Below are 24,820 nucleotides of genomic sequence, written 5' to 3'. Positions count from 1 at the left end.
TGTCTCCAGCGGCCGGTGTTCATGAACTCGACCTGGATCCATTTATTCAGAGAGGCGTTGTACTTCCACACGTCATGCTGAGTCTCCTTACCACCTGACCACCAGACCCAAACAGGCGCTACATAAACACTACACACACTATAGTTTACTACAGGATACTACACCAGTATTATACATCACTATAGTTCACTACAGGACACTACACCAGTATTATAGACTACTATAGTTCACTACAGGACACTACACCAGTATTATACATCACTATAGTTTACTACAGGATATTACACCTGTATTATACACCACTATAGTTCACTACAGGACACTACACCAGTATTATACATCACTATAGTTTACTACAGGATATTACACCTGTATTATACATCACTATAGTTCACTACAGGACACTACACCAGTATTATACATCACTATAGTTTACTACAGGATATTACACCTGTATTATACATCACTATAGTTCACTACAGGACACTACACCAGTATTATACATCACTATAGTTTACTACAGGATATTACACCTGTATTATACACCACTATAATTCACTACAGGACACTACACCAGTATTATACATCACTATAGTTCACTACAGGACACTACACCAGTATTATAGACTACTATAGTTCACTACAGGACACTACACCAGTATTATACATCACTATAGTTCACCACAGGACACTACACCAGTATTATACATCACTATAGTTTACTACAGGATATTACACCTGTATTATACACCACTATAGTTCACTACAGGACACTACACCAGTATTATACATCACTATAGTTCACTACAGGACACTACACCAGTATTATACACCACTATAGTTCACTACAGGACACTACACCAGTATTATACATCACTATAGTTCACTACAGGACACTACACCAGTATTATACATCACTATAGTTCACTACAGGACACTACACCAGTATTATACATCACTATAGTTCACTACAGGACACTACACCAGTATTATACATCACTATAGTTCACTACAGGACACTACACCAGTATTATACACCACTATAGTTCACTACAGGACACTACACCAGTATTATACACCACTATAGTTCACTACAGGACACTACACCAGTATTATACATCACTGTAGTTTACTACAGGACACTACACCAGTATTATACATCACTATAGTTTACTACAGGACATTACGTGTGTATTATACATCACTGTAGTTTACTACAGGATACTACACCAGTATTATACATCACTATAGTTTACTACAGGACACTACACCAGTATTATACATCACTATAGTTTACTACAGGACACTACACCAATATTATACATCACTATAGTTTACTACAGGACACTACACCAGTATTATACATCACTATAGTTTACTACAGGACACTACACCAGTACTATACACCACTATAGTTTACTACAGGACACTACACCAGTATTATACATCACTATAGTTCACTACAGGACACTACACCAGTATTATACATCACTATAGTTTACTACAGGACACTACACCAGTATTATACATCACTATAGTTTACTACAGGACACTACACCAATATTATACATCACTATAGTTTACTACAGGACACTACACCAGTATTATACATCACTATAGTTCACTACAGGACACTACGTGTGTATTATACATCACTGTAGTTTACTACAGGATACTACACCAGTATTATACATCACTATAGTTCACTACAGGACACTACGTGTGTATTATACATCACTGTAGTTTACTACAGGACACTACGTGTGTATTATACATCACTGTAGTTTACTACAGGATACTACACCAGTATTATACATCACTATAGTTCACTACAGGACACTACGTGTGTATTATACATCACTGTAGTTTACTACAGGACACTACGTGTGTATTATACATCACTGTAGTTTACTACAGGACACTACACCAATATTACTCATCACTGTAGTAACATTGCACAGGTGACTGTTATACATTACTATAACGTGGTTATAAAGCATTACAACTGTTTAGGTGTTGTAAGGGTAAATTTGTGTTCTGGATTTAACGCTGCAAACATTGCCTGTTACTCACCTGACAAGTACACTTCATTCCGAAATGTGACGCATGCAAACTCCACCCACTTTCTGTTGTCTGTCTCTGCCTCCATCTCTGTGATGGGCAGTTTGGCCACCTCCAGCCGACTTCGGCGCAGCGGATCCAAACACGTGACCTCTGACACAAACTTTTCGTCTTTAGTGCAGCCGCCAATGATCATAAACACCTCCGACTGGAACTGCTGCACCCTCGGCTTCGTGCGCTCAGAAATCACCTTCAAGATCAACTTCAACCAGATTAACTTTAACCCAAAACCCCATAACCAGATCAGCTAGCATAGCTTGTATCTCCAGTGCTAATTGGTGGGGTTTCAGCCTGGCTTACGTATTAGCTACATTAGCTGGGGGGCGGGGCTTCATAACTGTAGCTACTTTTAAACAAGCATGGTCACTGGATGCATTTGTTGTTGTTGTTAACAATTCCTACCTCACTTCCTGTCAGGTGGTACGTGCGGGCCTCCTGCAGCAGGGGGAAGAGTTCAGGGCAGCTGCGGATCAGGTCGTCTCCTTCCACCCTCTCCACAAAATAGCAGGGGTCCAGCAGGGGGAGACGTATGTGGGTGAGGATTCGGGGCAGCAGGGGCAGCCTCTCAGAGCAGTCGTTTCGGACCCAGCGCATCGCCGCCTCGAAAACCTGCTCTTCCTGACTGACCCCCAGCTCATCCCTCTGCAGCAGTGCCACCAGGTCAGCCGCCGGCAGCTCTGTCAGCTCCTCCCCAGCACACACCTGCCCAAAGTTCTGCACCAGGTACGTCTGCGCCTGCGTCCGCAGTCCCACCAGAGCGTGAGCGTCCGCCAAACGCAGTATCCCCACGCAGTTCTCTGGCTGCAGCGCCTCCGTCAGGTACACTGCACATGCCTCCACCACCTGCGGAAACTACACATGCAGAAATATTCTCGATATTACATTTCTATGATAATAATAATAATAATAATAATAATAGGTATGTTGACTGTAAGGAAATTGTCTGTAATAGCACATGTTGGAAGTTTAACATTTGTTTTAAAATGTTATATTTTTTTGGTTTGTCAATTGTTTATTGATTGTTGATTGAATGTTTATTGACTATCTGTTGATTTGGATCGTTTATTCCCCCCGTGTTATCAGCCCTGCTCAGCTGTTTCCTAATCGCTCCTGAAATGGAAACTTTCCTCTGCTGGTCTGTTTCAGTTCCTCGTCTGCTGCTGGTTGTGTTTCAGTGCAGTGTTCCGCTCATTAGCAGAGTATTTAGTTCTGAATATAAACAGAAACGTTAAACATGATCAATAACCATCAGGAAAAAGGATAATGAGGGTGGGAACACATCTAATAACCTCAATATAAATGGATGGGGCTGAACTGCTATAGGCTGAATGGGCGGGGCTAAAGTGCTGTAGGCTGAATGGGCGGGGCTAAACTGCTGTTGGATGAATGGGTGGGGCTACTCAGTGATGGAACCTGGAACAGGCTGGCAGCTTCCAGGGTTTTCTGCACGTTCTCCTTGGTTATGAGCACTTTGCTGGTGTAGGTGTAGTCCAGTAGGATCTTCATGTTCTCCATATCAATTCCTTTAATATTCACACACTCCTCATGTTTCTCTCGCAGGTCGTTACAGAACATTGCTCTGAAAACACCAACAAGACAAAAACAGACACAAGAGCACAGAGCAGTGGGTAAAAGTTCAGATCTTCTGATAGCAATCTAAAGCAACCTAAAGCTAACGCGATCAGGCGTCCCACCTGGGAAACCTGAGCATCATCTTAATCATGCAAGCAGCGAGTTTCAGCAGATTGAGATTTTATTAATTCTATTTTTTATAAAGTGTACTTGTTCCATTATGGCTGCACTGGTTGTTTTGTGTGCACGGCTGTTCAGTACAGTTTACGGCTGTTCAGTACAGTGTGCCGCTGTTCAGTACAGTGTGCCGCTGTTCTGTGCAGTTCACTGTAAAAGTGTCTACCCGTACTGCGTTGTGGTTTGGGTTGCTGAAGACTGCCGTGAATCTATGAGAGCAGGTTCTCACACCGAGCACACCTGTACAAGTGGACATTTGTCTCACCTGAAATATAAACTGGCAGCTGCGAGGACGGCCCTGTGGCAGGGGAAGAGGTGGCCCTGAATGTTGAGCGTGACATCCGTGAGGAAGCCGTCCAGCCGGAGACTCTGCAGGCCGTCCTGAAGATGCTGAGGTAGTCCTGAATCCTCAAAGTTCACACTGCCGTTCTCCAGCCTGCCTTCGCTCAGTGTCTCCAGTATGTCTATGTGCCCCCCAGAACCTTCTACGGGCCGGGGGCCGTCTGAACTCTTTTCTACAGAGTCCCCCATGAGTCACTCCCAACAGCAAGAACCTCCTCCAGATACACACCGCAAAGAGTCCAGCACGAGTCCAGCTCAGAGCAGAAATGCTGCGGTTCTCTCAGCAAACGACTGCAGTTGTTTCCTATCAGGCATTGTAGATGTTTGTAACTGGAAATTTTGAACAGCTTCAGAAACGGCTTCCTGTTCCTCAGAGTCTCTGACACTCACACTCCGCTGGGGTCAGGTGCAAAAACAGGAAGTTTTGAAACTTCTCAAAAAACCGCCTCCGAAACAATGAGAGGCACGACGGCTTGTGCTGTTCTTCTTTTTCTTCTCCTGGAACTTCCCTTCTCTCTGCTGAACACAGGGTTCACCCTCACACTGCAAGCTCTCTACATCAACAGCTGCTCGGCCCGACCCGATTTTAGATCCGACATGTCTTCAACTTTAAGGGGGGGTAGGCTGAGGGGTTAGAGGGTCTGACTGATAGGAGGGAAAGTGAAGTAGTCTTTGCATTTGAGATCAAACGGACCCGTGTAGTTTAACCTAGCTGTGGAACTAAAGCAGAACCCTGGTGTAAAACTATCCTCCAGATATGATCTGCTGTGAACTTCACCAGCAATGAGGATCAGCTGCTGACTGAAGTCCAGAATCGTCAAAAGCTCGGTTCTTCATTGAGCTCCGATTCATTTCTCCAGACTAAATCTGATCCGATTCATTGAACTGTTATTTTATTCCAGGTCGGACGACGCTGTGCTGATGAAAAATCTGGATTAGTCTTTCTCTCTCTCACTCACACACACACACACACACACACACACACACACACACACACACACACACAAAAGATGTAAAGATAAGAGCAGAAAGAAAACTTCACATGACACAAAATGACCAAAGTCTATTTTAATAATTTACAAAGAATCCGTTTTAAACTGGTTTCATCCTTTAGAAAAGCCACCTGCTGGAGGGGAAGAGCGGAAGTGTAATGCTCACGTATCTGGAATGTCTTTTCACTACAAAACCATTCGGACTGAAATGTAGCTTCACCTGTAAAACTCGTTAGACTTTATATATAAACAGAAATACAGCCGTTATTATTTCTAACACAACAGTGAAAATCTTTACTCTGCAGGACTGTGTCCGACCGTTAGTTCAAATAGAAAAAATAGAAAGAAATAGAAAACAGCTCCTCACAAACGTCCCGACTCAGGTTGGTTTTTCATTTACAGTTTGCTGTTGAAGCACAGAATATACAAAACGATTTAATACTTATTCGATTCTTCCTAAAACAACCTTTAATCAGACAGAATCAGACTCATTTCAAACTGCAAACATTTCCGTGTTTGAAGAGGATAAGGCAGGTGGGCAGAGGCACAAGTGAATGGTATTTCAGGGGGCTTCAGATTTCAAGTATCGATGCTAACTTATAAAAAAGGAACCGGTGGAGAAAGACCAGCACAGACACACAGAATCTCACCGAGCGATCAGGTTCCAGAACTAACAGAAAAGTCCAGATAAACGCCCCAGTTTGTGGGTTTGTTTGCGGCTCTGGTGTTTCCAGGGCTAGAGTTGGAGCTTCTCAGAACACCAAACACTGACACAGACAAGGGGTGTGGCTTGGGGTGGGGTTTAGGGGGGAGTCTAAGGTGAAGTTTTAGGGCTGGTTGTAGGGTACAATTTGGGGTGGGGGTTAGGGTGGAGTTTTGGGGGAGGGTGTGGGAGTGGAGATTTGGATTTTGGTGGGGTTAGGGGGCATGATTGTGCAGGTCAGCCTCTCTGGGCACAGATGCTGATATCCACTGAGCCCGGCGGTGCGGCTCCATTCAGAGGGCTGGAGTGGGAAAGGTCCACTCAGGGTCTGGCAGCAGAAGGGGCCGGAGCGTTGGCAGTGTGGGCGTTTCCACCGCTAGCGGCTGAGCTTCATGGACTCCCTGGCAGCAAGTATAAGAGGAGTGAGGCTGGACAGAGGCTTGGCCATTTTCAGGAAAGGATGCTGCAGAAGAGTGGGAATGTTAGAGCAGAATAGCAGCTGTTCTTTATACTGTATCAGAATGACTGGACCAATAGAAATGCACCGAAATGACGGAATGAAATCTTTAGCATTGACTTTGTGGGGACTACATGCAGGAGTTCTAGTATTGGTTCTGTAAGGTTCTAACTAGGGCTCACCTGCAGGAGTTCTTTTCCACCCCCTCTTTTCTCCACATCCATCTCCAGGCAGCGGTTCAGAAAGTCTCTGAAAACTGGGGAAAGCTTCTCTGGGTTCTGCAGCTCAGGAGTGCCGTTAGTGGCGATAAGGTACAATGCCTGGAGAACCAGCATGAGTGAGTCATGTTAGCTCCAACCACAAGGGCTGATTCCTGATTAGCGGAGGAGAAAACATCCCAATCTGGATCACAAATCTTACCCTCAGAGGATTCTCGTTGAGGTACGGAGGTTCTCCCTCCACCATCTCTATGGCCATGATGCCCAGGGACCAGATGTCCACTTTGGGGCCATAAGCTTTACGTGTGACCACTTCAGGGGCCATCCAGTAGGGGGTGCCCACCATGGTGCTGCGTTTGCTCTGCTCGGGAGTGATCTGAGCACAGAAGCCAAAATCCGCTACAAAGCAGAAAAGATCAATCACAAAATACACAGTTACACTCAGTGTGTCACACATCTCGTCACAGCTGCAGTTAGAATCAGAAACAGGGGGTGAAGGGTTTACACTAGAGGAGAGAGGAGGTTTACAGCAGAGGAGAGAGGAGGTTTACAGCAGAGGAGAGAGGAGGTTTACAGCGGAGGAGAGAGGAGGTTTACAGCGGAGGAGAGAGGAGGTGAAGGGTTTACAGCAGAGGAGAGAGGAGGTTTACAGCGGAGGAGAGAGGAGGTTTACAGCGGAGGAGAGAGGAGGTGAAGGGTTTGCTGTAGAGGAGAGAGGAGGTTTACAGCGGAGGAGAGAGGAGGTGAAGGGTTTGCTGTAGAGGAGAGAGGAGGTTTACAGCGGAGGAGAGAGGAGGTGAAGGGTTTGCTGTAGAGGAGAGAGGAGGTTTACAGCGGAGGAGGAACTCACTCAGTTTGACGGAGCCGTCCATGCCCAGCAGTACATTGTCACTCTTGATGTCTCGGTGGATGACCTGGTTAGCGTGTAGGAACTCCAGAGCCTGCAGACACTGAGGGGGAAACCGAAAGTAATCAGCAACCATAGAAACCTGGAACAAGGCAAAAAGGGCATCTACCCACGGCCACCCGACCACCAGCGGCGCCGCCCTGCTGGATCAGGGTCACAGACTCGTTAAGGCCAGAAAGGGAACAGAGTGTAGTATTAAAGGGGCAGTACCTCTCTGCACACGGCGGCGATCTGAGCCTCGTCCATGCAAGTCTCCGTCACCACATCCGTCAGAGAACCTCCAGCTAAATACTCCATCACCACAAACAGCTCCTCACCTACCAGGAAACTACACACACACACACACGCGCGTACGCACACACCATAACAGCACCTTCCAAACTTGATCCGAATGTCAATAAACATCAAGGTGATGAGGGTGATGAGGGTGAAGGTGTGGAGGGTGATGAGGGTGAAGGTGTGGAGGGTGATGAGGGTGAAGGTGTGGAGGGTGATGAGGGTGATCAGGGTGAAGGTGTGGAGAGTGATGAGGGTGATCAGGGTGAAGGTGTGGAGGGTGATGAGGGTGATCAGGGTGAAGGTGTGGAGGGTGATGAGGGTGATCAGGGTGAAGATGTGGAGGGTGATGAGGGTGATCAGGGTGAAGGTGTGGAGGGTGATCAGGGTGAAGGTGTGGAGGGTGATCAGGGTGAAGGTGTGGAGGGTGATCAGGGTGATGAGGGTGATCAGGGTGAAGGTGTGGAGAGTGATGAGGGTGATCAGGGTGAAGGTGTGGAGGGTGATCAGGGTGATGAGGGTGATGAGGGTGAAGGTGTGGAGGGTGATCAGGGTGATGAGGGTGATGAGGGTGAAGGTGTGGAGGGTGATCAGGGTGATGAGGGTGATGAGGGTGAAGGTGTGGAGAGTGATCAGGGTGATGAGGGTGATGAGGGTGAAGGTGTGGAGAGTGATGAGGGTGATCAGGGTGAAGGTGTGGAGGGTGATCAGGGTGATGAGGGTGATGAGGGTGATCAGGGTGAAGGTGTGGAGGGTGATCAGGGTGATGAGGGTGATGAGGGTGAAGGTGTGGAGAGTGATGAGGGTGATCAGGGTGAAGGTGTGGAGAGTGATCAGGGTGATGAGGGTGATCAGGGTGAAGGTGTGGAGGGTGATCAGGGTGATGAGGGTGATGAGGGTGAAGGTGTGGAGAGTGATGAGGGTGATCAGGGTGAAGGTGTGGAGAGTGATCAGGGTGATGAGGGTGATGAGGGTGAAGGTGTGGAGAGTGATGAGGGTGATGAGGGTGAAGGTGTGGAGGGTGATCAGGGTGATGAGGGTGTAGGTGTGGAGGGTGAAGGTCTGAACTCACCTGTCTAAGAAGTTAACAATGTTGGGGTTTTTCAGCTCCTTCATCACCAAAATCTCATTAATGATCAGCTCCTTCTTTGGCTGCTTCTGCAGACTGATCTGCTTTATGGCAACCTATGCACACGCACACATACACACACACCCATACACACACACACACACACACACACATTCAGACTGTAATTCATTACAATAACAATACCGGCTCCTTACTGTTCTTACTTTCTAACTACATAAAGACTTTAGCTATTTTAATAATAGGTGATTATTAACGACTGACTATTGATTGTAAGGTCAGCGACAGTTCTGCTCACCTCTTGTCCTGTGGCCACATCGATAGCAGTAAACACAGTTCCAGACGCTCTGCAGAGACCACACACACACCGTTACACACACTAACCCCACACACACACACCGTTACACACACTGACACCGTTACACACACTAACCCCACACACTCACACCGTTACACACACTGACCCCACACCCACACACACCGTTACACACACTGACACCGTTACACACACTAACCCCACACACACACATCGTTACACACACTGACCCCCACACACACCGTTACACACACTGACCCCACACCCACACACACCGTTACACACACTGACACCGTTACACACACTAACCCCACACACACACACCGTTACACACACTGACCCCCCCACACACACACACCGTTACACACACTGACCCCATACATACACACACACACACACACACACACACACACACTGCTTAAAACCAATGTAAACATCCGCCAAACAGACCAGAGTCACACACTGCCGGTACTGATCAAACAGAAGGACGGACTTCTTTCTTTCTCACGGACACACGCTCACGGACACACGCTCACGGACACACGCTCACGGACACACGCTCACGGACACACGCTTACTGACCCCTGTCCAATCTTCTCATATCGAGTGTACTTCTTCTTGGGATCTCCGATGCTCACTATCGTCCCTTAAAACAAAGCAATCAGATGAAGACCAGTCAGATCCCTTCAGATCAGAACTGTAATTAGAGCAGAACCCATTCTAGACTGGTTCTGCAGTAATAGAACCATACTTAGTTTCTCCATGATCTCCTCATCAGTCATTTTTCCTTTACTCTTCTTTTGCCGTTCTGCAGCTCTGGAGGCGTCCGAGTCGGCGCCGGCTGCAGGCAGGGGCAGCGGGTCAATCATAGAAGGGCGGGTCAAGACCTGGAACGTTTCAGAAAAATCATCATCATCATCATCATCATCATAACCGCCCTCATCATCACCACCACCAACACAAAAATCTTCACCAACAATTTACAACTTCTCTGCTGTGTTCAGTAATTAGTATTTTGTATTTAGTATTTGGTACTTGGTATTTAGTGCAAACTGAAGGTAACCGGGTGCAGTTGGAAGCATCACTCACAGATTTGGTGTGTTCAGGGCGGGGTGCTACTACAGGTGGAGGTGCGTCGTCATCATCTAAATCTTCATCCTTGGCACTGGTGGGTGACGGCTCTGAACCTTTCTGTGCTGGTGGAGCGTCTTTATCTGCACGAGTGTTGGAGAAATCATACTGCAGTAACCCCAACGCACCCAGTTCACATTTCAACTGTTTATACAGAACCCAGACTCCTGCTGGACAAACCGGCCACGTCCAGAGAAGGGTGGAGGTATTTCTGAGGTGAGAATGACCTGTAAAACTGAGGTATTTCTAAAGACATTAATGACCTGTAAAGCTGAGGTATTTCTAAAGACATTAATGACCTGTAAAGCTGAGGTATTTCTGAGGTGAGAATGACCTGTAAAACTGAGGTATTTCTGAGGTGAGAATGACCTGTAAAACTGAGGTATTTCTGAGGTGAGAATGACCTGTAAAACTGAGGTATTTCTGAGGTGAGAATGACCTGTAAAGCTGAGGTATTTCTGAGGTGAGAATGACCTGTAAAACTGAGGTATTTGTAAAGACATTAATTACCTGTAAAGCTGAGGTATTTCTGCTTGCCATTGCCTGTAGAGTCATAGAATTTGAGGACGTCCAGCACGGCCTGAGGATTCTTCTTCTGCTCAGATTTGGTGATGTTGGAAGTCTGCAGTAGTCGAGCCCACTGCTCGGGCATTCCCTGCACACCACAAACACAAAAACAGACGAAACTGCATCAAACTCGCTAACAGCATCTCGGTGTTGTCGCTGAGGGCGGACCAGCAGAAGATGAAAGCTCTTTTTTTCAGAGCAGAACCTGTGTAGAACTTTATAGAACCAAGAACATTTTATCAAAGAACAGATCTGACTTACTGTGAACTCCCCTGTAACAGCATCAAAACCCACATGAATGGTGTGTTCAAAGTCTGAGGGAGGAGAAATCTCAGGCCTCTCCTTATCTTTATCCTTCTTTCTTCCACCTGAAAGAGAGACAAAGAGAGAAATGATGTATTAATTAGCTGTAATGCTAAGGTTAATTCTCAGTTAATTCCAGTACAACGTATACCAGTATATTCCAGTATAAATAGTGTATACCAGTATATTCCAGTATAAATAGTGTATACCAGTATATTCCAGTATAAATAGTGTATACCAGTATATTCCAGTATAAATAGTGTATACCAGTATATTCCAGTATAAATAGTGTATACCAGTATATTCCAGTATAAATAGTGTATACCAGTATAAAGCTCCACACTAATATAAAAGGTTGAGTGGAGAATTTGAGGACCCTTTAACACTGTCTTGTTAGGACAGTAAGGTCAGGATTTAGGGGGGAAATGAGGGTCATTTTAGGTGAGAAAAATGAAAAAGGTAAAAGAATGAACAGTGTAACTTCAGGAAGGACAGGTGTACTGCAAGTGTGACCTCTGACCTTTCTCTGCGGAGAAGATGGAGATGATTTTGTTGCGAGCGGGCTTCTTCTCCTCAGGTACAGAGGGGAGTGGCTTTGAGCTGTGATTGGTCGGAACTCCGTCTTTACTGCCTGTGCTGCTCATCCTGACCGGGGGGGCGGGGGGTTTATCCTCCAGCTCTCCGTTATCGGACATGACACAGAAAAACACACACACTGAACTACCGCGCTTCACACACCAACCTGTAGGGGGAGACAGAGAGAGCATTTAACAACAGTGAACTGATCTGAGATCAGTAAAAAAATGAAATAAAATAAAGCCTATGAGCAGTAGAGGACAGGGTGCAGCCAATTAGAGTAAAGTGTCTGGAGAGGGGGAGGGGCTTATTATATGGACAGTCATACTACAATGAAGAGCTTATAAACTGTACAAGTCAAGAGCAGAACCAGCGTGGTCTAGAACAGAGAGCACGTCAATCAGCAGTTCAAACGCAATCTCAGAACCGATTAAAAAAACAGGAGCAGCGATAAACAGACTGGAGCCGACTCTCACTGACCAGACACTGACCAGACACTGACCACTGAGGCTTTTATGAGTAAACATAAATAAACTCGGAGGGTATGTGGGTTCCACGGTTCTCCCTGTGAGCAGCTTCTCAACCAAATAAGGTCAAATCCTGTTTCACCTCAGAGCTCAACACACTCACACACTGTGACCTCAACACCACAACTACTTCCTGTTTCACCGACACAGCTCATCTCTCACACACACTCTGATCAGACAATCAGTAAACACACACACAGCCCCGTCCACACACACACACACACACACACACACACACACACACACAGTCCCCTCCACACAAACACACACACACACACACACACACACAGCCCCGTCCACACACACACACACACACACACACACAGCCCTGTCCACACACACACACAGCCCCGTCCACACACACACACACACACAGCCCCGTCCACACACACACACACACACACACACAGCCCCGTCCACACACACACACACACACACACAGCCCCGTCCACACACACACACACACACACAGCCCTGTCCACACACACACACAGCCCCGTCCACACACACACACACACACACAGCCCCGTCCACACACCTCCACACACACAGCCCCGTCCACACACACACACACAGTCCCCTCCACACACCACACACTCCACCACACACTCCACCACACATATTTAAGGCTCAGTTCTAGAGACGCCAAGCAGTTCTCTAGAACCTTTAATTAAGAACCTTTAAGAACCCAGTTGAAGAACAGCACAAACCTGCAGATTAGAGAAATAAGAATACACTCAATGGAGGCAGCTCACCCGTGGAGCGGTGCCAGGCGCGGAGCGGCGCGGAGCACGCTAGTCCAGGCTGGTGCTCAGGTGGGCAAGACGTGTGTTCGAAGAGTGTGTTCCACTCAGACTGTGTTCAACTCCAAGTAAAACCCATCTTTGAGCTCACATTGCGCTGACGAGCCTGCACACGCAGCTTCATTCCACACACACACACACACACACACACACACACACACACACACACACACACACACGTGCGCGCGAGTGCAGTCATGTCCACATTGCTGCGATACACACCCCACCCAGGCACCCTGAGGCCAGAGAAACTCAACTGGGCATGATGTTACACTCTCTCACACACACACTCACACACACACACAGTACCTGACCAGGTAATGTTGAGCCCATACCCCCCACTACTGACCCGCCACTGATCCACCACCCTCTACTACTGACCCGCCACTCATCCACCCCCCCCTACTACTGACCCGCCACTGATCCACCACCCTCTCTACTGACCCGCCACTCATCCACCCCCCCCTACTACTGACCCGCCACTCATCCACCCCCCCTACTACTGACCCGCCACTGATCCACCCCCCTATACTGACCCGCCACTGATCCATCCCCCCACTACTACTGACCCGCCACTGATCCAACACCCTCTACTACTGACCCGCCACTGATCCAACACCCTCTACTACTGACCCGCCACTGATCCAACACCCTCTACTACTGACCCGCCACTGATCCAACACCCTCTACTACTGACCCGCCACTGATCCAACACCCTCTACTACTGACCCGCCACTGATCCAACACCCTCTACTACTGACCCACCACTGATCCCCCAACATTGTTTCAACACCAACTTTTGTAAACAAGAGCTTTAGGTTTGACTCAACTGACCACTCCAATCACCGGATCTACACTCCTCTGCCCCAAACCCACCTTCAGTTCGAGTCAAGTGTGAGACCTCAGGGTGTGAAACCTCAGGGTTGAGCTGAAGTCAAGTATTCAAGCGAGGATTTGTCCGAGGCAGAGTGTGTAGCATCAAGTCTGAACTCGTTCTCCCACAATCTCCAGAAAAGAGATTGTAGACACACACACACACACACACACACACACACACACACACTCACACTCACACTCACGAAAACTCAATAAAATCTCATAAAATACTATTTATCCCCTCAAGTGTGTGTTTGAATAAAAGAGTATGAGATTGATAATATTACCACACAATACACAATCTACAGCATCACACAAACACACACACACACACACACACACACACACACAAAAACAGAGCCTCCATTTCCCATCGCTCACTTCCTGTCCACATCTGATTGGCAGCTGGATAACAGAAGCATTTCCTGTTCCTGAGAGCTCCTCTGACCACTCCGACTTGGCCTGACCGATCGGGCCGAGCAGCGCCGAGCTCACACCTCTCACTCGCTCCCTCCCCCCCCTTCGCTCTTTCTGGCAGATGTGAGGAACTGTTTACAGGAAGAGAGCGACTCGCTTTTGTGTTTCAGCCACTATAAAAGGAAATTCTCTACAAGACTTCCTGAAGTCAGAACAGCTCAGTCTCTACCCTCCCCCACCACCAGGGAGCGCTGTCCACAGCCTCAAAACAATACAGAGAGGACAGTCCACCATCAAACACCCTCACATTAAACATGTGTGTGTAGTGGGTCATGTGTGTAGTGTGTATATAGTGTGTGTAATGTGTGTAGTGTGTATATAGTGTGTGTAATGTGTGTAGTGTGTATATAGTGTGTGTAATGTGTGTAGTGTGTATATAGTGTATAATGTGTGTAGTGTGTATATAGTCTGTAATGTGTGTAGTGTGTATATAGTGTATAATGTATATAGTGTGTATATAGTGTATAATGTGTGTAGTGTGTATATAGTGTGTAATGTATATAGTGTGTAATGTGTGTAGTGTGTATATAGTGTATAATGTGTGTAGTGTGTATATAGTGTGTAATGTATATAGTGTGTATATAGTGTATAATGTGTGTAGTGTGTATATAGTGTGTAATGTGTGTAGTGTGTATATAGTGTATAATGTGTGTAGTGTGTATATAGTGTGTATATAGTGTATAATGTGTGTAGTGTGTATATAGTGTGTAATGTGTGTAGTGTGTATATAGTGTGTAATGTATATAGTGTGTATATAGTGTGTGTAATGTGTGTAGTGTGTATATAGTGTGTATATAGTGTGTAATGTATATAGTGTGTATATAGTGTGTAATGTATATAGTGTGTATATAGTGTGTAATGTGTGTAGTGTGTAATGTGTATATAGTGTGTAATGTGTATAGTGTGTATATAGTGTATAATGTGTGTAGTGTGTATATAGTGTGTGTAATGTGTGTAGTGTGTATATAGTGTGTGTAATGTGTGTAGTGTGTATATAGTGTGTGTAATGTGTGTAGTGTGTATATAGTGTATAATGTGTGTAGTGTGTATATAGTGTGTAATGTATATAGTGTGTATATAGTGTATAATGTGTAGTGTGTATATAGTGTGTAATGTGTGTAGTGTGTATATAGTGTTTGTAGTGTGTATATAGTGTGTAATGTGTGTAGTGTGTATATAGTGTGTATATAGTGTGTGTAATGTGTGTAGTGTGTATATAGTGTGTAATGTATATAGTGTGTAATGTGTGTAGTGTGTATATAGTGTGTAATGTGTATATAGTGTGTATATAGTGTGTGTAATGTGTGTAGTGTGTATATAGTGTGTAATGTGTGTAGTGTGTATATAGTGTGTAATGTATAGTGTGTATATAGTGTGTGTAATGTGTGTAGTGTGTATATAGTGTGTAATGTATATAGTGTGTATATAGTGTGTGTAATGTGTGTAGTGTGTATATAGTGTGTAATGTGTGTAGTGTGTATATAGTGTGTAATGTATATAGTGTGTATATAGTGTGTGTAATGTGTGTAGTGTGTATATAGTGTGTAATGTGTGTAGTGTGTAATGTGTGTAGTGTGTATATAGTGTGTAATGTGTGTAGTGTGTATATAGTGTGTAATGTGTGTGGTGTGTATATAGTGTGTATATAGTGTGTGTAATGTGTGTAGTGTGTCTGTCTGCCTATTCATCTATCCATCCAGTCGTCTGTCTGCCTATTCATCTATCCATCCAGTCGTCTGTCTGTCTGTCTGCCTATTCATCTATCCATCCAGCCGTCTGTCTGTCCGCCTATTCATCTATCCCTCCAGCCGTCTGTCTGTCCGCCTATTCATCTATCCATCCAGTCGTCTGTCTGTCTGCCTATTCATCTATCCATCCAGCCGTCTGTCTGTCTGCCTATTCATCTATCCATCCAGTCGTCTGTCTGTCTGCCTATTCATCTATCCATCCAGCCGTCTGTCTGTCTGCCTATTCATCTATCCATCCAGTCGTCTGTCTGTCTGCCTATTCATCTATCCATCCAGCCGTCTGTCTGTCTGCCTATTCATCTATCCATCCAGCCGTCTGTCTGTCTGCCTATTCATCTATCCATCCAGTCATCTGTCTGTCTGTCCGCCTATTCATCTATCCATCCAGTCGTCTGTCTGTCTGTCCGCCAATTCATCTATCCCTCCAGCCGTCTGTCTGTCCGCCAATTCATCTATCCCTCCAGCCGTCTGTCTGTCCGTCTATTCATCTATCCCTCCAGCCGTCTGTCTGTCCGTCTATTCATCTATCCCTCCAGCCGTCTGTCTGTCCGTCTATTCATCTATCCCTCCAGCCGTCTGTCTGTCCGTCTATTCATCTATCCCTCCAGCCGTCTGTCTGTCCGCCAATTCATCTATCCCTCCAGCCGTCTGTCTGTCCGCCAATTCATCTATCCCTCCAGCCGTCTGTCTGTCCGCCAATTCATCTATCCCTCCAGCCGTCTGTCTGTCCGTCTATTCATCTATCCCTCCAGCCGTCTGTCCGCCTATTCATCTATCCCTCCAGCCGTCTGTCTGTCCGCCTATTCATCTATCCCTCCAGCCGTCTGTCTGTCCGCCTATTCATCTATCCCTCCAGCCGTCTGTCTGTCCGTCTATTCATCTATCCCTCCAGCTGTCTGTCTGTCCGTCTATTCATCTATCCCTCCAGCTGTCTGTCTGTCCGTCTATTCATCTATCCCTCCAGCCGTCTGTCCGTCTATTCATCTATCCCTCCAGCCGTCTGTCTGTCCGTCTATTCATCTATCCCTCCAGCCGTCTGTCCGCCTATTCATCTATCCCTCCAGCCGTCTGTCTGTCCGCCTATTCATCTATCCCTCCAGCCGTCTGTCTGTCCGCCAATTCATCTATCCCTCCAGCCGTCTGTCTGTCCGCCAATTCATCTATCCCTCCAGCCGTCTGTCTGTCCGCCAATTCATCTATCCCTCCAGCCGTCTGTCTGTCCGCCAATTCATCTATCCCTCCAGCCGTCTGTCCGCCAATTCATCTATCCCTCCAGCCGTCTGTCTGTCCGTCTATTCATCTATCCCTCCAGCCGTCTGTCCGCCTATTCATCTATCCCTCCAGCCGTCTGTCTGTCCGTCTATTCATCTATCCCTCCAGCCGTCTGTCTGTCCGTCTATTCATCTATCCCTCCAGCCGTCTGTCCGCCTATTCATCTATCCCTCCAGCCGTCTGTCTGTCCGCCTATTCATCTATCCCTCCAGCCGTCTGTCTGTCCGCCAATTCATCTATCCCTCCAGCCGTCTGTCTGTCCGTCTATTCATCTATCCCTCCAGCCGTCTGTCCGCCTATTCATCTATCCCTCCAGCCGTCTGTCTGTCCGCCTATTCATCTATCCCTCCAGCCGTCTGTCTGTCCGCCTATTCATCTATCCCTCCAGCCGTCTGTCTGTCCGTCTATTCATCTATCCCTCCAGCCGTCTGTCTGTCCGTCTATTCATCTATCCCTCCAGCTGTCTGTCTGTCCGTCTATTCATCTATCCCTCCAGCCGTCTGTCCGTCTATTCATCTATCCCTCCAGCCGTCTGTCTGTCCGTCTATTCATCTATCCCTCCAGCCGTCTGTCTGTCCGCCAATTCATCTATCCCTCCAGCCGTCGGTCTGTCCGCCAATTCATCTATCCCTCCAGCCGTCTGTCTGTCCGTCTATTCATCTATCCCTCCAGCCGTCTGTCCGCCTATTCATCTATCCCTCCAGCCGTCTGTCTGTCCGCCAATTCATCTATCCCTCCAGCTGTCTGTCTGTCCGTCTATTCATCTATCCCTCCAGCCGTCTGTCCGTCTATTCATCTATCCCTCCAGCCGTCTGTCTGTCCGTCTATTCATCTATCCCTCCAGCCGTCTGTCCGCCTATTCATCTATCCCTCCAGCCGTCTGTCCGCCTATTCATCTATCCCTCCAGCCGTCTGTCTGTCCGCCTATTCATCTATCCCTCCAGCCGTCTGTCTGTCCGTCTATTCATCTATCCCTCCAGCCGTCTGTCTGTCCGTCTATTCATCTATCCCTCCAGCCGTCTGTCTGTCCGTCTATTCATCTATCCCTCCAGCCGTCTGTCTGTCCGTCTATTCATCTATCCCTCCAGCCGTCTGTCTGTCCGTCTATTCATCTATCCCTCCAGCTGTCTGTCTGTCCGTCTATTCATCTATCCCTCCAGCCGTCTGTCTGTCCGTCTATTCATCTATCCCTCCAGCTGTCTGTCTGTCCGTCTATTCATCTATCCCTCCAGCTGTCTGTCTGTCCGTCTATTCATCTATCCCTCCAGCTGTCTGTCTGTCCGTCTATTCATCTATCCCTCCAGCTGTCTGTCTGTCTATTCATCTATCCCTCCAGCCGTCTGTCTGTCCGTCTATTCATCTATCCCTCCAGCTGTCTGTCTGTCTGTCTGTCTGTCTTCCTGCCTATCCTTCCGCCTATTTATCTATCCATCTATCGAACTGTCAATCACACTTAGGACACGCCTCCACACTGAAAGGAGCTCAGCCTGTGAATCTGATCAATAATAAAAGCCTGTTTTTGGCTTCTGAAGAGCAAAAGATCAAAGCAGCTGTTCAGGTGTGGAACAGCCCGAATCAGAACTGATCAGATCTATCGACAGTGCCTCGGCTACCCAGCCAGCCCCTGAGTCCACACTGAGTTCGGGAGTCTGGTCCAGTCTGACTCGGCTCGGTTCCTCTTACTGTTGAGGTACCGCTGAAGTTAGCATTAGCATTAGCATTAGCATCCTGAACTCACCAGCAGAAACTCAGTGGTCTGGAGGTTGTCCGACGCGCAGGGGTCTCCGAGCCGGACCGGGCTGAAGCAGGGGTCTCCGGGCCGGACCGGGCTGAAGCAGGGGTCTCCGGGCCGGGCCTGGCTACAGCAGGGCTCGGTGTGGTCGGGGTTGTGGGTTCGGCTGGTTCTCTGCTGAGGTTCTGCTGCTCGGGCTGCGCTGCGATGGCGGAGCGGAACTAGCGACCCGCCCAGAGGCTCAGCTAACCCGCCTCAGCCAGCCTCTCACAGCCCCCACTGACTACCACAGTTCACTCTCACACACACACACACTCTCACACACACACACTCACACACACACACTCACACACACACACTGCTGTCCGTTAAAAAGGTGTCAGTAAACTGCCGAAACTCAGCTAACGGGCTCCGTTCATACGGTCCGCCGAGTCTTCAGGCATGATGGGAATTGTAGTTTACTGATGATCCGGAAGCCGTGATAAGGCGCAGCTGGAGAACTACAACTCCCATCAGCACACAGCTCAAACTTCCCGAGAGGGAAGCAAAGGGCTGGACTTTCCATGCAGCAATCAGACCCAGTGGATGGACAGAATAACGTAAACACCATATTGCATAATCACTGGCCACTTTATTAGAAACCCCTACCTCGAGCTTCTACACACGGCCAAGGAACCCCCTCCTCGTGCTTTCTCAGGGGGCTGTCCGTTCTCAGCACAGCAGTGTGTGTTACTGGGCTCCTGGACTGAGAGAGGTGAGAACTGACCCCTGATGAAGGGGTGGGGGGGTGGGGGGTGTTCTGGCCAGGGGTGTACAGTGTGCCCCAGGGTGACGGTACAGTAGTTATTCACCTGTTTTGGGATCATATTGAATCGTTATGCTTCAGTAGATGTTTTCAGATGTAAGTTAGTTTCTCACCTTTAGCTTCAAACATTCTCATTTCTTTCCCACAGTAAATTTCCCAACTTCAAAATTCTGGGAATTTTGCAACCCTATCTGAATGAGGGATTAACCTTCAGGGGTGGGTTTCCCAGACAGGGATTAAGCCTAGTCCTGGACTTCTCTGCAATGAAGATCCCTCATTGAAATGACTAGGTAGTCCGGGACTAAGCTTAATCCCTGTCTGGGAAACTGACCCTCAGTGACTAATCTGTAACTAACCCGCTCAGACCGGACATACAGCATCAAACAGAATCCCTGAATCAGATCTTTATTAATAAAACGCTGGTGTGGACACCGCAGCGCTGGAGGCTGGTCTTCTCTACAGGCAGTATAAATAAGTCTTTGGTGACATCGCGTCTCACAGCTTGACCTCAGCGCCGCATCGGCTCGAACTGCTGGAGCTTTACTTCTTCCTCATGTCCTGAACGCAGCGCGGACAGAACCTGCAGAACAATCAGAGGCCTGAAACATCTGCAAACATCTGCAAACATCTGCAAACAGCACTGAGGATATTCCCACCATTCTCCCTTCGGTTTAGTCGTCAGATCCACACAGGCAAAGTGAAACCATTCGATCGGACACTGCAAACAAGAAGAAAAAAGGCCAGTTACAACATTTCCCATAATTCCCTTTTTCTTCATAACCCTTCCAGCTGGAATAAAACCAGTTCATTCTGAAACCAGTTCATTTTTTCTCTTCTGAGCTGAGGAGCAGAGGAGCAGACTGAAGGCGGGGTGCTGGTGATTAGCTCCACCCCTCTGGAGCGATGTTAAGGTGCGAGCAGCGGTGACCACTCTGAGCGGTGATCAGGGTGAGGGTCACTCACGTCAGCGTTATCACAGCCGATCATCTCTCCGTACGACACCTGGCTGCACAGGCAGTACGTCGGCTCGTTCGGGTCCACCGGCATGTCCAGAACATCTGAGGGCTGCGCGGTCAGCAGGGCGGCACTAACGGTCCGCATCAGAGAGACAAACAGACTCTACATTACTGACAATAACCCCCCCCACACACACACACACACACACACACACACACACACACACACACACACACACACACACACACACACACACACACACAGGTGTATACTTGCCATACCTGGTTTTCTGTGCTGTGTGTTTAGGGGAGCTGTGATTGGTTGCTTTCTGGCCCCGCCCACTGCACCTTTTCTTCTCCCTGCCGTTTTTATCCTCTGAAAAACAGAGGGACAGTTACACAGTCTGAACACACACACACACACACACACACACACACACACACACACACACACACACACACACGCTTTACATTACTGTGCTGCAGTGCCCCTGCTGTCAGAGTTAAGTAAGTGCACTGAATGATGGCAGACGGACGCTTTCTCTTACTTCTGCTCTTCTTGTCGTCCGAGCTCTCCGCCCCGCTGGAGTCCAGTTTGTCCTTCAGCTCGCTCTCAAAACGCGCCAGATCAGCATCCAGTCGCCGGATGTGTTTATCCACCTGTTTACAGAGTTAGAGTTAGTCTCTCTCTCACACACACACACTCTCACACACTCTCACACACACTCTCACACACACACTCTCACACACACACTCTCACACACACACTCTCTCTCTCACACACTCTCACCAGCTCGTAGATCTGCATCGCGAGCTGCACTTTATCATCACTGAACTCTCGGCACTGGTTGTAGGCGTTCTCTATTCTCTTCAGCTGCTCCATTCGCTCCTCAGGCGACAGGTTCTTCACACTGGCCGTGTATTCAGCAGCTAGGTTATCGATCTCCACCTTCTTCACTGGAGAGAACCAGAACACCACCACAGCTATCAAATACACCCAGCATGCACTTCAACACAGTTCCACACACTGCTTATGAACTGGAAAGGGGAAGTCCACGAATCTCCAGAATTCTCTGCATTAATGAAACAGTGTCAGTCAGTCTGAGGGTTTGTGGGGTTCTGGGTGAAACGCTAGGTTCTAGATAAGCTCCCCCAGTCAGCGCTGTGGTTCTACAGTGGAGGTTCTAGATAAGCTCCCCTAGTCAGAGCTGTTCTACAGTGGAGGTTCTAGATAAGCTCCCCTAGTCAGAGCTGTTCTACAGTGGAGGTTCTAGATAAGCTCCCCCAGTCAGAGCTGTGGTTCTACAGTGGAGGTGAAGGGAAGCAGACGTCTGAAGCTCTAATAAAAAGAAGCTCCTCACAGAAAGTTCTTCACCTAATGGTGATGAAGACGCTGCCTGATGCCTGAGACACGGTTCTACCAGAGTTCTGCTCTAGAACCTGCTTTTAAAATCAGATCATTAAAATGGTGGAGGGATACATGCTGCAGGGTGTAGTGCGGCTACAGAAAGTAGTCCCTAAAGAAAACTGGATTAGTGGAGTTTCTATATTCACTATTTTACCATCATCATCATCATCATCATCATCATCCATATAAAACTCAGAAGACTCGTGTAGCTGCACTGGTGGGTTTGGGTAGGAGATAAATTATGGGCTGTATCTGTGTATGAAAATGGCAGAAATAGGTGGAATTCCCCTTTAGTAGAGCAGAAATCCTGGGCGTACGCTCAGTCCTGTTATCCAGATCGGTCATCAACGAGAAGTTTCTCTGCAGCTCAAAGGGAAGACCCTCGATACCTTTGTGGTCAGAACAGAAACACAGTGAATCACACGGAGGACTGTAGATTAGACTGTTCTGAATATATTAAAGCAGACAGTGTTTCAGATCTGTCTCAGGAGGCGTGTGGAAAGAGCACCAGCCCTGACCACCCTTCAGTCTCACCACCCTTCAGTCTGACCACCCTTCAGTCTCACCACCCTTCACACTGACCACCCTTCAGTCTCACCACCCTTCACACTGACCACCCTTCACACTGACCACCCTTCAGTCTCACCACCCTTCACACTGACCACCCTTCAGTCTCACCACCCTTCAGTCTCACCACCCTTCAGTCTCACCACCCTTCACACTGACCACCCTTCAGTCTCACCACCCTTCACACTGACCACCCTTCACACTGACCACCCTTCAGTCTCACCACCCTTCACACTGACCACCCTTCAGTCTCACCACCCTTCAGTCTGACCACCCTTCACACTGACCACCCTTCAGTCTGACCACCCTTCACTCTCACCACCCTTCACACTGACCACCCTTCACACTGACCACCCTTCACTCTCACCACCCTTCACACTGACCACCCTTCACACTGACCACCCTTCAGTCTCACCACCCTTCACACTGACCACCCTTCACTCTCACCACCCTTCACACTGACCACCCTTCAGTCTCACCACCCTTCACTCTCACCACCCTTCAGTCTGACCACCCTTCACACTGACCACCCTTCAGTCTCACCACCCTTCAGTCTGACCACCCTTCAGGTCACGGCTCCGTTCCACCTTAAAAGCTGCAGCAGTGATGGACAGGACAGCTGCAGTATTTAAGGTGGACTGGAGAGTTAGAAAACCAACATGAACCCGAACACATCGATCACTTCACAGCTTTACAATCAACTCTACTGATAAGTGTGTGTGTGTGTGTGTGTGTGTGTGTGTGTGTGTGTGTGTGTGTGTGTGTGTGATCAGTCTAGCCCAGCACTAGCCTGCTTCTGTAACTTCCAAACGCCGACAGGACTCAGCCAGTAAAGTTTCTACCCGCGCTAACAGCAGCTCATCCACACCCTACAGAGCACCTGTGGTCACTTACTGTCCAGATAATGTTCTAGATACATCGCTGTGGCCATTTCAGCTCCCCGCGTTAACTTTACCGCTCTGAGCTCAGCCCGGCGCCGCTGCCCGGATCTACAGAGCGCGCGGAGCGGCTCGCGCGGAGACACGCTGCGCTTTAAGCCCATCCCCCGGTATACAGATCTGCCTCTGCGGGGCGCTCCCAGCAAAGCGGCTCAGGGCTGCGCTCGCCGGCTCCCTCCACTGTCCGGGAGGTGAAAGTCAACGCTAAGGTTGCAGGATCAGAGAAGCTCATTAAAAATACCAGAAATAACTGAAACAGTTCACAGAGTACAGTACAGTGCATGTGCTCTTCTGTGGATTAATACTTTATGTGCAGAAAAATGATGAGTTTGGTCAGAGGATTTGGTCTAACTGGGTTCTGCGGGTCACTAATAGGCCGGAGACACAGTTCAGTAACGGGCTTGTGGCTCGGTGTGCTCACCTGTGCCTTACCTGGCTCCAGGTGTGTGGCTTTGGGGCCGGGCTCAGACTACTATGGGAGCTGGACTAGGGTTCTCCTGCCTCCTCACCGCCACAGGGCTAAAGATGGAGATGAGGGTTTGACTGAGCTGAGGTCCAGAATGAGCGCTCTCCTCAGTGTGTGTGTGTGTGTGTGTGTGTGTGTGTGTGTGTGTGTGTGTGGATGAATATGAGATGTGAGAGAGAGAGAAGTCAGGGGCCTTCGGTTCTGTCCTTATGTGTTGAGGAGATGTTCCCAGGCCATCAGACTCTTTAACACATGGACTGGACTGGACCGGACCGGACTGGACTGGTGGAGTTCTAGATAGTTCTAGATAGAGAGGCACTGAGGAACTGAGAACTGGGATAAACACCAAAAGGAACACGGATTGTGACCCTGTTCTAAAGGCTGCACTCTATGCTCCAGTTCAGAAGGGGGCAGTAATGCCATAAAGAGGTTCTGCAGCCGGACCCTTCCTCCATAGCCCCCCTGCCCTAACCACAACAGGAAGTGACTCCAGCTGAGTG

General features: G+C 48.0%; 3 protein-coding genes across 5 annotated transcripts in view; all 3 read right to left on the bottom strand.

Annotated features, from left to right (window-relative positions):
- The window catches only part of klhl6 (kelch-like family member 6), an 8,562-nt gene extending 3,865 nt beyond the window's left edge, over positions 1-4,697 (bottom strand). Inside the window, exons 1-5 of one of the 2 annotated variants that reach the window (XM_072688568.1) lie at positions 4,136-4,697; positions 3,535-3,700; positions 2,524-2,973; positions 2,074-2,214; positions 1-32 (exon numbers count right to left, since the gene is read on the bottom strand). The exon at positions 1-32 is cut by the window's left edge and continues 109 nt beyond it. In XM_072688568.1, the coding sequence (XP_072544669.1) occupies positions 1-32; positions 2,074-2,214; positions 2,524-2,973; positions 3,535-3,700; positions 4,136-4,401 (1,055 nt within the window). In that variant the 5' untranslated portion in view covers positions 4,402-4,697. Of the gene's footprint in view, positions 95-2,073; positions 2,312-2,523; positions 2,974-3,534; positions 3,701-4,135 lie in introns of both variants that reach the window. The other variant, XM_072688567.1, reaches the window with a different exon arrangement.
- A 568-nt stretch (positions 4,698-5,265) lies between these two features.
- pak2a (p21 protein (Cdc42/Rac)-activated kinase 2a) lies at positions 5,266-19,615 on the bottom strand. 2 transcript variants are annotated; one of them, XM_072688564.1, is made up of 14 exons: positions 19,187-19,615; positions 11,690-11,911; positions 11,128-11,234; positions 10,810-10,954; positions 10,258-10,382; positions 9,920-10,055; positions 9,751-9,814; positions 9,151-9,199; positions 8,838-8,950; positions 7,700-7,817; positions 7,433-7,532; positions 6,785-6,981; positions 6,547-6,684; positions 5,266-6,370 (listed from the first exon to the last, which is right to left on the bottom strand). In XM_072688564.1, the coding sequence occupies exons 2-14, from the start codon at positions 11,862-11,864 to the stop codon at positions 6,284-6,286; spliced, it is 1,554 nt and encodes a 517-aa protein (XP_072544665.1). In that variant the 5' UTR covers positions 11,865-11,911; positions 19,187-19,615; the 3' UTR covers positions 5,266-6,283. The 2 variants fall into 2 exon arrangements, with proteins under 2 accessions (XP_072544665.1, XP_072544666.1); XM_072688565.1 differs by lacking the exon at positions 19,187-19,615 and adding an exon at positions 13,028-13,402.
- A 761-nt stretch (positions 19,616-20,376) lies between these two features.
- ing5b (inhibitor of growth family, member 5b) lies at positions 20,377-23,894 on the bottom strand. Its single transcript, XM_072688566.1, has 8 exons — positions 23,811-23,894; positions 22,667-22,738; positions 21,732-21,898; positions 21,490-21,601; positions 21,224-21,317; positions 20,949-21,072; positions 20,642-20,703; positions 20,377-20,565 (listed from the first exon to the last, which is right to left on the bottom strand). The coding sequence occupies exons 1-8, from the start codon at positions 23,845-23,847 to the stop codon at positions 20,526-20,528; spliced, it is 708 nt and encodes a 235-aa protein (XP_072544667.1). The 5' UTR covers positions 23,848-23,894; the 3' UTR covers positions 20,377-20,525.
- Between the last annotated feature and the right edge of the window lie 926 nt (positions 23,895-24,820).

The sequence above is a fragment of the Salminus brasiliensis genome, chromosome 9 (assembly GCF_030463535.1).
Source record: "Salminus brasiliensis chromosome 9, fSalBra1.hap2, whole genome shotgun sequence".
In the NCBI taxonomy this organism is placed as follows: Eukaryota; Metazoa; Chordata; class Actinopteri; order Characiformes; family Bryconidae; genus Salminus; species Salminus brasiliensis.
Note: the sequence above shows the minus strand (reverse complement) of the source record. Positions and strands in the feature narration are given on the sequence as shown.